This window comes from Gossypium arboreum, chromosome 4 (genome assembly GCF_025698485.1).
Source record: "Gossypium arboreum isolate Shixiya-1 chromosome 4, ASM2569848v2, whole genome shotgun sequence".
Lineage (NCBI taxonomy): Eukaryota > Viridiplantae > Streptophyta > Magnoliopsida > Malvales > Malvaceae > Gossypium > Gossypium arboreum.
In genome coordinates, this window is record NC_069073.1 from 99,901,563 (window position 1) to 99,918,045 (window position 16,483).

General features: G+C 33.3%; 1 protein-coding gene across 1 annotated transcript; it reads left to right on the plus strand.

The window, feature by feature from the left end:
* Nucleotides 1-4,474: 4,474 nt before the first annotated feature.
* LOC108458177 (cytokinin riboside 5'-monophosphate phosphoribohydrolase LOG3) lies at nucleotides 4,475-8,751 on the plus strand. Its single transcript, XM_017757469.2, has 7 exons — nucleotides 4,475-4,834; nucleotides 5,521-5,618; nucleotides 5,779-5,809; nucleotides 6,408-6,507; nucleotides 7,851-7,921; nucleotides 8,034-8,177; nucleotides 8,438-8,751. The coding sequence occupies exons 1-7, from the start codon at nucleotides 4,715-4,717 to the stop codon at nucleotides 8,525-8,527; spliced, it is 654 nt and encodes a 217-aa protein (XP_017612958.1). The 5' UTR covers nucleotides 4,475-4,714; the 3' UTR covers nucleotides 8,528-8,751.
* Nucleotides 8,752-16,483: the final 7,732 nt, after the last annotated feature.

Consider the following 16,483-nt stretch of genomic DNA (forward strand, 5'->3'; position numbering starts at 1 on the left):
TTTAAAATTTAATAGAAAATATTATTAAAAGAGTAGTTATAAATTTTATGAGTTATAAAATCTTATGAATGATGCTTAAATAAAATAATAATAAACAACACACATTTTAGTTTGTACTTGGCATTAGATTTAGTATCAACTTGTTGGGGGAAAAGAAAAACGCGATCAAAAGGACAAACCAAGTAAATGAGTAATAGCTAACATATTCACAATTATAATAGTAATGTTGTTGGTAAAATTATTATGAAGACTCTTGTATTAAGAATTGGGCGTATTTTATTTTTTATTTAAAAATAAATAAATTAATTTTATATGTTATATTAAATAGTACATTGGTCTTTTGTTCAAAATTTCTTCTATTTTTTTTGTTAAAATATGGTCTATGCACGTCGATATGAGATACACGTAACATGCTATGTGTAGCTATTTAATTATTTCATGAATCATGCCAATTTTATAAGGATAAAAATTTCAACTAAAAGAACTATTTTTCTCTTTAATTTGACATATAAAAGATTTTTTCTATTTTTAAGTAAAGGGAACAAAATACAATCGACTTTTAATATATGAACTTTCATAGTATTTTTACCTAAGGTTGTTATACAAGGACACTAAAATTAATTTTGATATGTCATCAACTTAAGGGAGAAATGGTTAAAGTATTAAAATATATATTTTTAATATTTTACTATACCTCTATAACATATTTGTCAATCTTATCTTTAATTAACACCTCAATGATAAAATTCAAACCTTATTAATATAATTTTTAAAATTTATAATTTGATGCAAAATATATATATGAATGAGTTAAGGATTCGAAATTGAAACTGCTAAATGATTTATATTTTTACAAATTTTATGGTTTTATTTTTGGAGAGACAAAGTGGCCCTTGATTTTTCAGAAAGCATTGAAAAAGAAAAGAAAAGTGTTGTAAAATATTTGAAGAAAAGCACAATGGGTGCATGTCATTTCCTGTTGGGAAACCAAAATAGTCAAACACTCCCCTCCAATGGGGAGAAAAAGTAAGAAAAATTACATTACATCGAAATTAATTTATTTTCCTGGAAAACAATGGTGGTGCAACATCCACTTTCATGAAGCCACATGTCACCTCAGGGAGATGAAGCAAATTATGTCACTGAACAATACAAAGAAGGTGCTCCACACTTTATTAAAAAAAAAAAAAAAAAGCAGCCTTTTTTTCTTCTTCCTTTTTCTATCTCTTCTGGAAAATTAAACATAAACGTTTTGGTGCATCTGATGGTACACTTATAAGTGTGTGTTTGATGACAAAAACAAGTTGCCATTTACCGGAAACAATAAAACAAGAAAAGAAAAGTTGAAATTGAAAGCCTCTTTTGAAATTGTGAACCCAAAATGTCAATTTTTTTTATATATAAATATGAACTTTCGAAATTGAAAGCAACTTCTCTCCAGTTTTCTGGATTTCCTGTAATCTCTTTTTTGTTTTTGTTGGGTTTTGCTTTCTTTTCATTCCTCTATTCTGTTTTTAATTTCATTTCCGTCAATATTCGCGTCTACGTGTACGGTAACTGAAAACAAAATACTATTTACATGTGTATCTGTGTTATTATTTTCTTTTGTCTCAATCTTTCTTATTATACTATTTTTAATCATATTTTTATACTATTTAATAATTTGTGTAATTATATATGTGTGCTTTTAATCCAATCTCATGTGTATTCCACGTATAAGTTTTTATCCCATTTCTTTATTGTTAGTGTTTTGTATTAATTTAATTTTATATTGTATTTGTATTAGTTAAATTTTTAATTATAGTTGATGTTAGGTATCATTAAGGGAGGATACACAAATAAGACGTGGTGTTGATTCACTTAATGAGAGCAGTATGGTGGCTAAAATGCTTAAATATCGATTTATTTCTCATTGCATCAAAGTATTTATAGGGGAGGTTCCGTGTTTGATGGTGTTGACGTGATAAAGCTGCCATCATTGTGGGACACATGGGAAACATGTCTGCATGGGATGCATTTTATTAGGTTCACATGGATTTTAGTGACTTAAAAAGTCATGTTTTGAACAAAAGAGCGAATATCGACAAAGACCTATCATAGGAAGTGGATAGTTGTCTCACAGGATGGTCGATCAAGGTCTTTTCGAGGACAGAAAGTCAACTAGAGTTTTCAAGCTTTTCGATCTTTTGGTGATTGAGTAAGTGGAAAGGCGTCTTTCGAGTAACTTGTTGTGTTATCAAGTGTCCCATGTTGGAGGAGTATAACAAGTAACTTGTTGTGTTATCACGTGTCCCATGTTGGAGGAGTATAACAAGTATAAATATAATGATATGTTTATTTGCTTAGTTTAATCATGCCTTAGTCCCTGTACTGTTTGAACTTTTAAACTTTAGGCCTTTACAAAGAGATGAGAGTTTAGACAAAGGGCTCTGCCAATTTATACCGTCCATAATTGGTTGCTTGGCGTGACCATTAAATCTAAGACAAAAAAAACTTTAAATAGTTATGGGACTCTCTGTAACAAAGATGCAAATTTTGCACATTGGGAAATGCCAATAGGAGGGGTAATTACAGAAGGGGTCGGATGGTGGCACGACTGGATCGCGGTGACAGATCCACCATGGCTCCTCATCTTCTTTCACTGCACTGCACACACATACACACAGACAAACAAACAAACATATATCCCAAAAAAAATTAAAAAATTTCCCCATTTGCAGCTCACTGAAACCTTGGTGTTTGATTGAGATGTGGGTGTTGATGGGGTCTCAACTTACATAATCTCTCTCTCTTTTTTCCTTTTTCTTTTGAAGCATTAGATGAACAATGGGTGTTATTAGCTGGCTGATAAGAGAGATGGATAAACATTGCCTGAAACTAATTTCAGATTTAGAGTTGGTGGGGATGCCCGCTACAGGTTTTTCTGTCTGCCACCTTTTCTTTTTCCCCCTCTTCTCCTTTGCTTTCTATCTTATCATAAATCTCAATCAATTCCAACATCTGTTTTAATTTTTTTTTGGGGGGAAGGGGGGGGGAGGGGTGAGATTAATTGTGGAAATAATGTAAGTATGTAAGACCATGAATTATAGGTTAATGGAACTTGCTGTTATTAATCATCTACAGATTTGTTTTTGTTTCGATTTCTGAATCCATTTTAGGCTATTTTTACAACCAAGTGCCTGATTTGCCATGCATCAATGTCTTGTTAGAAATATTGTCTGTAAACACACAAAAACATGAGGAAAATGCGCATGCAAGCATGCAGAAGCTCAAACATATACTTAAATGAAGAAAAATGAAAGCTCAAACCCCTATTAAGCTATAGTAATTATGTTTTATAGTCTCCAAATATAGGGAATGGGCAGGGATTAGGCAGACAAATAATAAAAAAACCAGAAACAAACAGCTAAAAAGGCCAAGTTTTTGGGATTGGGGATGTTAAAATAATTAGACCCACATTAGTTTAAACACCATAGGTTCATTTCCTGCTATATCCTGACAATATGCAACAAAAAGACCAGATTAAAACTAATGAGAAATCAACAAATGGGATTTGATTAAAATGGGTGCAATTAGTGAAAGAGAAGATGAGAGTTGGGGGACAGCATGCTTGGGGAGGTTGAGAGCTGAGGATGGGAAGGGCCTGCATATATGAAATAAAAACCCAATGTTTCCTTTGAAAACAACAAGTTTGTCTAGCAATGGAGGGTGGATGAGGGTACAAATAGGTGCATTGGCCATCACCTACTTATGTTTTTATTCAATCATAAAATGCACAATGCTCTATAACACCATCTGAATCCCTCTGAATTTTTACCCATAACTTGCTCAGATAATTATGTTTTTTTTTTTGTGTGTTGCAAAGATAAATATTTGCAATATCTATGTTGAATAATATTATTTTGACCATTTCACTAAGATTAAACAAATTATATACCATCTCAGATTGTCCATGTCTTGCCTTTTCTTGGTGTCATAAAGTGTGAAACTGTTTTGTCTCTATATGGTATATAGAAGAATGACAAACAAGGTGATTATTGATTATTTGAGCCCAGCATTCATATCCTATGCATAATCAAACATGGATTTGAAACATAATCCTCTAAAGGTTCTTCAATATATGAAAAGTTTAGAAAGAAAAAATTAAATATCTCATATCAAACACTCCTACTTGAATTCGAGTTTCCAATGTACAAGAGAGAGCAGTGTTGTACAAACAAGGTCACATAACTTACAGCGGGACTAGGAAAGACAAGGGAAGCTGCATTTCATTAGGGGCAATTGGCAACTTGGCAAGGGAATCATATTGTCATTTAAATTACCAAATTTTTTTTCTATATTATAAAAAAAAGAGTGGGAGCTTAGAAAATATAAATGAATAAAACTAAAAGAATTAAGTGGTCCACGCGTGCCAAGATTAGCTGCGTTTGTGTGAAGAAGCGTGCTATGAGGCACTCACGTGTGGCAAGGTTTTATATATACGCATGAAGAGTAGTAGTAGTAATTAAGCAAGGAAATTTCAAGCTCCTAAGCTTTGCTACTTTGCACTGCTTACACATTCATATGTGTTTATACCTTAGGAAGCAAAGAGACAGGTCTAGAATGAGATATTCTTGCATTAATTAGCCCTTTCTTTTTTTTCTGTAAGAAGCCAAAGTACACACACACACACAGAAAAAAAAAAAAACTTGTGACAAAGACAGAGAGATTGTTAATGGAGATGGAGAGTGAAACACAGCAGTCAAAATTTAGGAGGATTTGTGTGTTTTGTGGAAGTAGCCAAGGCAAGAAGGGTAGCTATCAGGATGCTGCTATTGAGCTTGGCAGAGAATTGGTATTTAACAAAAAGCTCTGGTTTTTTTCCCTATGTTTATTGTGGTCTTTTACTCGAAAATGATACTTGTTTTGGTTATGGTTTTTGTTAGAAACTGCTTATTTTAGTAATATGGAGGAAATGGGTTCTTCAAGAAAACTTTTGAAAGTTGCTTAAAGCCTTGAACTTTTGTTTCCATATGGTCGTATTTCGTATATACTTTTCCTTTTTTTTTTTTTCTTTTTATGTTTGTAACTTGTTTGTTAATTGGTTCATATTATCTTCCATTTTCAAAACACCTCAAGCTTTTTGGTTGTCTCCAGCTATCATCTTTCTCTCTCTTCCATTTTCAAAAGTCATTGGTAGGGAACTCCAATGGTGTTTCAATGTTTTCTTAATGCGTATTGAAGAGGTAGAAAAGAAGGGCACTGTTTTTCCATGAAATCTCATAAGTAAAGTTACTAAAAGTTCGTAAATTTTAATGTACGGACAAGTACTAGTGTGTTGAATGAAAAAGAAAGTATCCTTTTCAATCTTATTGTTGGTAATCTTACGAATGTACACTGAAGAAACATTGGTTTTGTCAAATGAGATCATTGTACTTATATGCTTGAAATATGAACTAGAGGGACACAGAATCTCCCATTCCAAGAGTTTTTTAGTCTGTTTTTGCTGTGAGAGCTTACTTGTTTCTGTTCATTTTGCAGGTATCAAGGAACATTGATCTGGTCTATGGAGGAGGTAGCATAGGTTTAATGGGTTTGGTTTCACAAGCTGTTCATGATGGTGGTCGCCATGTCATTGGGTAAGGCTTATGACATTCCAACAAGCTTAAGAAACAAAAATTCAGTGAACTGGCTTTGTTTGTTGTTTTGAATAAATTGTCATTCTCATAACAAAACTATTCTTCTTAGTTTTGGTTTCCATTACAGCTGAACTTTTGTCATGTTATTGTCTCTCCGCAGAGTTATTCCCAAGACGCTCATGCCTCGAGAGGTATGTCTGTTACTGTTATAACCCGGGGAAAGAAAAGGCCTCAAACTTTTTTATTATTTAAATCCATAAAAAATAAGAAGAAATGGACCTTTGCCTACATACGCCTTTCCATTATTTTGTTTTTCTTTCTTTTCACCATCCATGGTGCTAGTATTTTTGTTTATTTCTTTTCAACCCTCACTTTCTTTCTTTCTTTCTTCTCAGATCTTGTTTTGGGTCTTTGCTTTTGCTTCTGGTTCATTGGGGAAGACTTGATAACCTTATCCACAATATTACTAGGACAGTTTCAACTTGCTGCTTTGCCATTTTTCATTTTTGTAAATATTTTTGGATCATAATATTGGTTTCTTCTATGACCAAAAAGAAGTTGGTTTCTTCTGTTTTTTCTATGTTGGCCTTTTGTAAATTTTGGGTTTTTCTTTTTTCATTTATGTAGCTAAAATATTTACTGGCTAGGGAGATTGCTCAGTTTTGAAGTCTTTAAGTCCAGTATTCCTGCAACTCTCATCATTGCTTCGCTGCACAAAACTCGAAATCTCTTTCTTTCTCTCTCCATTTTTCACTGTTCTTATTTGTTTTTCTGTGCAACAATTTGTAGTTAACTGGTGAAACAGTGGGGGAAGTGAAGGCTGTTGCAGATATGCATCAAAGGAAGGCAGAGATGGCTAAGCATTCAGATGCTTTTATTGCCTTACCAGGTTAGTATAACCAGATTTACACCAAAATATCAAGGAAACTTAAAAGCTATCAGGTGCTTTTACATTAATTTTAGCATGCAAGATTGACCATATCTCATGATTTGATCCACTTGAGGCTCTGTTTTATTTTATTGTCAGTTCACAACAATATGTAATTTAAGATCCTGAATGCAAAGGCTGTCCTCCTGCTTTACCTTTACATTGCTCATTTGATGTAACTAATGTTTTTAAAAAAGTTGCTAAGCTGTGGAGTAAAGGAAGTCAAAATGTTAACTCATGTGTCTGTTACAGTTTGACACTAGTAGCTATTTTTGGTATTTGCTATAGAGTATAAAGCAAGTATGTGCTGCCAGAATCATTACAATTTATGAATCTTTCTCTTACAAGACATAGAGCCCAAGGTCAGGACTAGAGAGCAACCCTTAGAACCCTAGTTCTTGAGCCATCAACTTCTTTCACTGAAAATTAGGTCGCCTAAGGAACTCTCTGTGGTGTTACAGTGCCCCTTACCATGTTAAGAATGAGGGAAATCCTTAAAACTTTCACTAAAAAGTGTATGACAACTAACAGGAATCCTATTTACTTCTCTCAAAAGGCTACTCTTTTTAGTTCTTTTTTTAGCTGAACTTTGACTTTTATATTTATCTTGGAAATTTATTCTGAATTGAATGTTAGAGGATATGCAATGGCAAATCTGTCATTTTATTTTTATAGGGGATTGTCCTTTGCATGGTACCTACCAAAAGTTCAAAACCAAAAAAAGAATAAAAAAGAAAGGAAAAAAGCTTTGTAAGGTGATAATGATTAATGAGGTAGAATGAGAGCCATAATGACTTGAATGGGTAGGCAGAGAGGATTGTGCCTCTACTTTCACAAAGGATGGGAGCAATAAATACCTTGTTTTTGAAATTTGGGGAAAAAGTGTGTATAAATAATAATCTAGAAACCTCTTTGTTATGCATGCCATAAATGATAAAACCATGGCACATCAAATAACAGGCAGTTAAAAAAACTATCTGTTTGCTTTATCTTTTCACACTTTTGATGTTAATAATCAATTCCAACCTTACATCTAGTAGTAGAGTTTTAATCTTCTAATGTCCCCCTTTCACTTTTCCTTTATTGAATTTGACTGGCTAATTAGAATCATAGATGTCATTGCTTTTGAATACTCTTTGTCCATTCCTGTCCCTCAATCATGTCGAAACACCAAACGAATGTTGTACTAAAAGAGTGACATGATCATTTATACAATGAAAAGGCATCAGTAATTAGGTATTAAGTTACCTCTTTTGCAGCATCACATGATTTGGTTGGATAAGACTCACATAAACCGCATGCAGGTGGTTATGGAACTCTTGAAGAACTACTTGAAGTCATTACCTGGGCTCAGCTTGGAATACATGATAAACCAGTAATGTCCTTGCTTTTATTTTTTCCTTAAATGTTGATTATCACTCACAAACTGATTACTGATCCATCAGACTAATAACAAATATATGCATAATTTTCCCACATTGTTTCAGGTTGGATTGCTGAATGTTGATGGATACTATAACTCATTGCTTTCGTTTATCGATAAAGCTGTGGAAGAGGGGTTTATCAGTCCAAATGCACGCCAAATCATTGTATCTGCACCCACAGCAAAAGAGCTAGTAAAGAAATTGGAGGTATAGATTAAAGAAACTTCATCATCATGGAAAGTGAAGATATGTCTCTTTCAAGCTCCATCTTTCCTATGGAGCCATAGGTGTTCCATGGAATTATAAAGTAAAACGTGTATATATATTATATTAATTCAATAGGATTTTTTGTGTCATGTGAAAGTGTAGACATGGTGTATTATTTCCTTAACCATCACATCTTAATGTGAATAAAATTTCTCTGAAAGTAATGGCCTGTTTTTTCATGTCTACTTTACTGTAAACAGGAATATGTCCCCTGCCATGAAAGAGTTGCTTCGAAGTTGAGTTGGGAGATGGAGCAGCTTGGCTACAAAACATATGATATATCTAGGTAATGCTTGGACTGCAGGAAGGAGAAGAAGGTAGATGGAATTTGGAAGGCTTCAATTAAAAAAAAAAAGAAAAATGAAAAAAAGTAAAGACTCAAAATTTCCTTCAATGTGGAAATTCTTTGTTTTTTGTGTAAATTACTGCTATTGACATCAATATATGAACTTCAAGTCTTCAACCTTGTTCTCTTTTACTGGAAATTTGGATTTTAACAGTGTCTTTGATTTAATATTGATCTTCGTCACCCGAGCTCTTATGCAAAATCCATCACAGCAATAATATTGATTTCTATTTTCAGATTTTTTTTTTTTTTGTTATAAAAGCAGCTTAACGTTGTTTCCTATTTGAGTGGCATGAAAAGGCTTGGACCTTGGGCATGTGGCAGTTAAATGAACAAAAAAACAGACAGTAAGTGAAAAATGAAAGGGGAGTGAATATTATGCATGAAACATATTCCAAAGTCGGTGTTATCAAGTGCTTGGTTTTGGTGGTAAGGGAGAGAGCCCCACGACAGAATTAAAGCTAAAACCGGCGAGGGAAGGAGGCAGCCAACCAAGTGGGTAAATGAAAGAGAAGTGAGGTTTGGGGTCCATTACCGCCCCCCAAGAGAGTGGATGACATTTGTGATGTGCAGGAGGAGGGGAAAGGGAGGACCATGTGTCATGGACATTTCAAGACAATATGATTCACTTAAGTTAGGTCCCAGTTTCACTTTCATCTCAAAAAGCTTTTACTGAAATGTGAAAATGGTTGTTGGACTGTCACTTCCCGAGGTTTTCTAATGTTTTGAATCCATTTCAAATTCTTCTTATTTCAGTATCTGTTTTTTGTTTTTTTTTTTTTTTGGGGGTGGGGAGTCTAATAGAATCTAGAACTCAAACAGGCTATTTCTAAAACTGTTCCTTTATCTGTTACTCATGGTTCACAAGCTTTCGTTGAAGGACCTGAATCCAAGCTTTGGGTCGATTTATTGTTTTATTTACTTATGTATTACAAAAAAAAAAAAAGAAAAAAAAAGATGACAATACTGCGTGAAGAATGGCTGCATAAGACGGTGATAGGAAGGTCTTTATAAATATAATAACATTTTGTAATAGATAAGAAAGATATCAACATCCATGCAAGACGGTTAGAGGTAAGCTCCCTCCGGAAACATGGCATGTGAAATTTCAGGCTGAAAACAGTATCCATGTTCTTTCGTCTTCTTCTTCTTGCTAATTTCTCTTACGGTAAAACCAGATTGCTTTAAATTAATCCATTTACTATGAAATTATTTCAGTTAAAAAATTAAATAAGGTAAAATTTTAATGCAATTATTGTTTAACATTCTTTGAAGTTGAATTGAATGAAGGAAAAATCATTTTATTTTAAACCTTAATTTTGTTAAAATTTATTCATGTTTTATTTCTTTACTAGTATAAATATTAAATTATTTTATTTAATAATTAAGTGATTAATTTAACTAATCACATAATAAAAATATCTCACAAGTATTTTTATTTAGGGATGAATGACAATTGAACGGGGTAGAGTAGATGTTAAATTTACCACTACTCCACAATTAATATGCTTTATAACCTAATATAAAATTTATCACCACTCCACAATTGATATGCTTTATAACCTATCTCAGTCTACTGTAGATGTATAATCTTGAAACAATTACTATCACTTCTATAAATGTTAGAGGCATCCTATCCCACTACACCACTTCAATATAATTTTTGTTACTCATATTTAATATTTTCAATCTTTATAAATGTAAGTAAATATTTCAATATAATTCTTTAAAAAAATTAAAAATAAAATAGATAGATTACTTTTTCTATAACACAATATTACATTTTTACCCTTTTAATTGTTATATATATAATAAGATAAAATGACAACTTTATATAGTGGGACTAGAGGTGTCCATGGGTTGGACCTAAAAAAAAATTTTAGGCTCCTTTGCTAGGCTCGGACCTGGCCTGACTTGGGCCAAGCTTGGGCAAGGTTTTTTATGTATCGAGTCAAGTCGGCCCGAATTCAATTTAAATAATAAAAATATTAATAAAAAATATTTTTTTTATATTTTATTAATTTTTAACAATGAAATTGGATTTTTGGGCAGGCCAAGCCTAGGCTTGAAAATTCTTTTGGACTCGGATAGAGCTAAGTAAATAATTTTTTAAAATTTAAGAAATTTTATAGTTTTTTATATTTTTAAAATTTTAAAATTTTTATTTTTAATTTTAAAGAGATTTTAATTTTAGAATTTTTATATTTTGATTGAAAATAAAAAAATTTCTTTTAAAACATTTTAATTTTTATATACTTTTAAAGAATAATGACCAAATTGACACAAAACTATAAATTATGAGGGATAAAAGAGTTATTTTACCTTTTATAACAGTTAAATTAATCATTCTAACGACAAAATTGATGGAGGGACCAAAATTTTCAAATAAAAAAATGTATAGGGACTTAATGTCTCAAAATTAAACCACAAAGACTAAATTTTAAATTTCAAAAGAGTACATGAACCTTTAATATATTTAAACTTTGAATTTTTAACTTTCAAACTACATGAACTAAATCTCAAAATTTATCAAAGAGCAAATCTAGCTACATATTTTAACTACAAATCTAACTACATATAACCTAACTTCTTTTTAAAAGGTTTACAAGCATATTATGAATCACACATTAGAATAAAAAATCAAAATATGATCAAATTTGATTTCTTGTAGAGACTTAAACTTAAATCTAAATAATCTGAGAGAATTTAAGTCAGAACGATTTCTTGCAAATAAATTGCCAGAACTTCCTCCCTACATATCATCTCAATCCCCATGCAATGCATTATGCCATAACAGAATAAGAATCAGTACAGTAGGCATGCTTCAACATGCAATTAGTTTTAACAAAAACAGTGGGTATGCTTTCCATCACGCGTTCAATAAAATGAAGACGGTAAATATGTTTTAACATGTGATCAAAATATCAGTAACAATAGTTTGCCATAATATCACAAAACATATGAATCAGAACAAAACATGAAATAACAGTATACACAATTTTAGTTAACACAAAAGCCATAGCCCGAGACACTTACATTCGGTCAACTCTAGTAAAAGGCTCAAATCTCATTCGGCTGACACCAAAGGCACTCATGCATTCGGTTAGTCACAATTAAGGCATAAATTCATATGGACACTAACAAACACATACCTATAATACTTTTGGATAAGACATATTACATTTGGTTAAAATCCACACCTTAAATCGTACGTCTAAACAACACTAGATCTAATTCACTACACTCCTTTGCTATAAATCTTATCAAATTTCGTCCAAATCTGAACTTTGAATGAACAAAACACACATAACACTCCATATTAGATTCGATTATACTACATCTGAGAAAAGATCTATAGATCTAATTACTAAACAGAAGAACACTTACTCTTTTCTCCAATTTACAAATCTGAAACAACAACACTCCTACATATCAGATCTGGTCTAATGCGTCTAGATTTGTACCTTGAATGTTAAACATACACAAAAACACACAATTAGATTCAGACATTGATAGATCAGGTAGGGGACCTATATAACCAATTAATAAATTTGAAAAGAAAAAAAGAGATAATCGCATATTCTAACACAAGATTTGCTCATGAAAAACACTAGCACTTCTTACTTACAGATCAGAAATAGAAAAATTTAGAAAAGATTCATCCATAATGAAAGAAATGAAGACGAAAAGAGAGGAGATAATGATGCTGAGGGGTGTAGCGGTGGTGAAAAGGGAAGGAATAAGTGTGGCAGCGTCGGTGATGCAAGAGAGAATAAGTGCGGTGGCGATGGTGGTGCAAGGAAGGAGAGTGGTAGCATAAGAAAAAGAAAGAAAGAAGGGAAAAGAAAAATGAGAGGAGGCTAAGGAAAACGGTGGCAAAAGGGATGAATGAGAGAAAAGTTTTTAGGTTTTTGGAAAAGGGTGGTAATGTGAAAGCAAGATGGAGAAAAAGATGTTATATGCTAGGGTTTTTAAAATCCTAGGGAGACAATTTGGGTTAAAAACAAGGGAGTGCCGAAAAAAAAAAAGAAAGGTCATTAGACTAGTAACTCATTTTATGCTTAAACATACAAACAAACAAAAATAAATCAGGTTGTGACAACTCTTTCTCCTTAAAAGAAATTTCATCCTTGAAATTTTACCTTATCCAAATAGATGAGGATATTTTTTACGAATTGAGTTTTCCGACTCCCACGTGGCTTCTTCAGTATCTTGGTTTCATCACAAAACTTTAGCCAGTGGAATTCATTTCTTCCTCAGAACTTTCACCTCACGATCCAAAATCTGCACAGGTTCCTCTTCAAAAGATAAATCGGGTCTTACCTCTATCTTTTCAATCGAAACAATATGAGAAAAGTTAGATAGGTACCATTTAAACATAGAGACATGGAACATCTCATGAATACAATCCAGTTTAAGAGGTAACTCTAACTAATAAGTCACTAGCCCAACTTTCTTAAGAGTTCAGTAAGGCCCAATAAACCTAGAGCTCAACTTGCCTTTTCGCTCAAACCTCAGAACTTTCCACCATGGAGACACTTTCAGAAAAACCTAATCTTCAACACTATACTCAGTATCTTCTCTCTTCAAAACTGCATACGACTTCTTCCTATTCAAAGCCGTTTTCAGTCAACCATGAATTAATTTAACCTTACTATCAATCTCCTAAACCAATTATGGATTCAAAATCTTCCTTTCACCCAATATAATCCAACACAAAAGTATCTGACACTTATGACCATCCAAAGCCTCGTAAGGTGTCATCTAAATGCTCGAATGAAAACTATTGTTGTACATGAACTTGGCCAACAAAAAATTCTCCTTCCAACTACCTCAAAAGTCAATCACACAACTCCTTAACATATCCTCAAGGACCTGAATAACTCGCTCAGACTGTCTATTTGTCTACGGATGGAAAGCTTTGCTAAAATCTAGTTGAGTACTAAGTGTCTCATACAACTTCTTCCAAAATCGAGACGTAAAACAAAGATCATGATTCGAAATAATCGATACTAGTACCCCATACCGTCTCACTATCTAAGAAATGTACAACTTAACCAGCTTCTGTAGAGAATAATCCGTACGAATCGGTAAGAAGTGACCTGAGTTAGTCAACCTATCTACAAGAATTCAAACAGAATCTTTCTTAGTAGGTGTCAAAGGTAACCCACTAACAAAGTCCATAGAAACTAGCTCTTATTTCCACTACGGAATTTTGATAGCCTGTAATAAACCAGAAGAAAATTGGTGTTCAGCTTTCACTTGCTAGCACGTTAGACACTTAGCTACAAAATCCATTACCTCTCATTTCAGACCAAGCCACCACTACAATTCTCTCAGCTCTTGATACATCTTATTTCCACTAGGATGCATAGCGTAAGGGCTACTATGCGCCTCCCGAAAAATAGACTTTCTTAGTTTCTTATCATTTGGCACATAATATCTCCCTCGGAAACATAAAATATCATCATAATTGAACCCAAAGTTTGTTGTCTTACCTTCCTTAACCACACGAGTGTAATTATCTGACTTGTGACCTCAGGTTAAACAATTTTGATGGTAAAGTTGTGATGCATAAACCACAACCTTACCATATTGCATCAACACACATCTAAGTCCAGTATGGGATGCATCACTATACACCACATAATCATTTCCTAATTCGGGCTAAATCAAAACTAGTGCTCGAATCAATACAATCTTTAGCTTCTCAAAGTCAGCTTGCTAATCATCTGTCCACTTAAAAGGAACATTTTTCCTCAACAACTAAACTAGCTAAACCATAATACCAGCTAAACCAAGGAAACTTTGGATCTCAAAAACATTCTTAGGTTGCTTTCATTCTAGAATAGCCTTTATCTTCTTTGGATCCATACAGATACCTTCAACAGATACCACATAACCCAAAAACATCAGTTCTTTAAGCCAGAACTCACATTTACTTAGCTTAGTATATAATTTATTTTTACGGAGAATCTACAGAATGACCCTAAGATGCTCATCATACTCAATCTCAGTTTTAGAGTAGAACAGAATGTCATCTGTAAACACAATGATGAACAGATCTAAGAATGGTTGAAAAACCCTATTCATCAAGTCTATAAATGTAGTATGGGCATTGGTCAAACCAAAAGACATTACCAAAAACTCATAATGACCATACCAAGTTCTGAATACAATCTTAGGCACATTCGACTCCTTCAATTTGAGTTAGTAATAACCAATCCTTAAATTAATTTTAGAGAACAACGTCGCTCCTTAGAACTAATCGAACAAGTCATCAATCCTTGGCAAATGATACTTGTTCTTAACAATCAACTTGTTTAGTTTCCAATAATAAATACACAGCCTCATTGTACAATCTTTCTTCTTAACAAAAAAAATCAGAGCTCCCCATGATGAAACACTAGGTCTTACAAACCCTCGATCCAAAAACTCCTACAATTGAACCTTAAGTTCTTTAATTTCCTCAGGTGCCATGCAATAGGGAGCAATGGACACTGGAATAGTTGTAGGAAACAATTCAATTCTGAACTCAAGCTCTTGATTGAGAGGTAAACTAGGTAGTTCCTCAGGAAAAACATCTAGAAACTCCTTCACAGTACAAACATTGTCCACGGCTAAACTACTTACACTTGCATCCCGAACATAGGCCAGATATGCCTCACACTCTTTCCGAACCAACTTCACTACTACCATAGCGGAGATTACATTGGAAAGATAATCTTTATGCTTACCCACCATCACAATCTCTTTACCATCAACCATCTTAAAAATCACTCTCTTAGCAGCACAGTCCAAACTGACTTGATGTTCAACCAACTAGTCCATCCTTAGAATTAAATCAAATTCTCTAAAGGGAAACTCCACCATATCTGTCGGAAATACCACACATTGAACCTCTAATTGGAATCTCTTATAAAGCTTATTTACAACCATAAATTATCCTAAATAACTAACTATAATAACATCACTAACAATTTCTTCAACCCTAATTCTCAATTTATTAGAGATACTACTAACAACACACGAATGGGTAGATCCAATATCAATCAAAACAAAGTATTGGACAAAATGGATCGTAAAGTACCTGAAATGATGTTAGATGCATCTCGGTCCTCTCGTTTCCTAGTTGTATAAACTAGAACCAATTGTCTAACATTAGTCCTGTTCGTACCCTGATCTGGTATGTACTGACATTGACCCATATTACTAGTCGTATCAACATTACCAACCCTATTCTGACCTCGATCCCTTGTAGGTAACTGTCCTACTCTCTATTTCTAATTCTAGTTCTGATTCGGTGCTTGCATCTAATCAATCCAACGTAGACACTTTTTAATTTGATGCTTAGTAGACCCACATCTCAGACAAGTACCCATCTTCCTCCAACACTTGCTTAAATGTTTCTTACCACAGTATGCACAATTTGAAGTCCTACCACTAGTACCAAATATTGCATTATTCTACTGTGGTTTGCCTTTTTTGACCTATTTCAAGGGATGCGAAATTGAGCAAGTAGAATCAGAATCCCTTTTAATTTGAACCTTATTCTTATCATGCATCTCGCACTCCAAACATTTAATCTCCTCTACAATCTTGATCTTTTCAACCAAAGTTTCAGATACCCTCTCTTGATGTGGAGCAACCTGAATTTTCAGATCATACCTGTAACACCCCTAACCCGTATTCGTCGCCGGAATAGGGTTATGAGGCATTACCAGATAACATAACTCAGTCACATACAATTATACATTCATACTCAAAATCCATTCAAAACATTCACAATGTCCCTTGCAAGGCTCTACGAAACCTTAAAACATGCTTATAAGTGGTTTGGGACTAAACCGATAACATTTGCAAACTTTGGGAAACTTAGAAAATTTTCAATCATCTAAGA

What these genes read in the sequence shown, in the direction of transcription:
- LOC108458177 (XM_017757469.2), top strand. Translation starts at nt 4,715, where the DNA reads ATGGAGATGGAGAGTGAAACACAGCAGTCAAAATTTAGGAGGATTTGT. An exon ending in TTGAGCTTGGCAGAGAATTG is followed by an intron (nt 4,835 to 5,520) that starts GTATTTAACAAA and finishes TTCATTTTGCAG; the next exon opens with GTATCAAGGAACATTGATCT. An exon ending in GGTGGTCGCCATGTCATTGG is followed by an intron (nt 5,619 to 5,778) that starts GTAAGGCTTATG and finishes GTCTCTCCGCAG; the next exon opens with AGTTATTCCCAAGACGCTCA.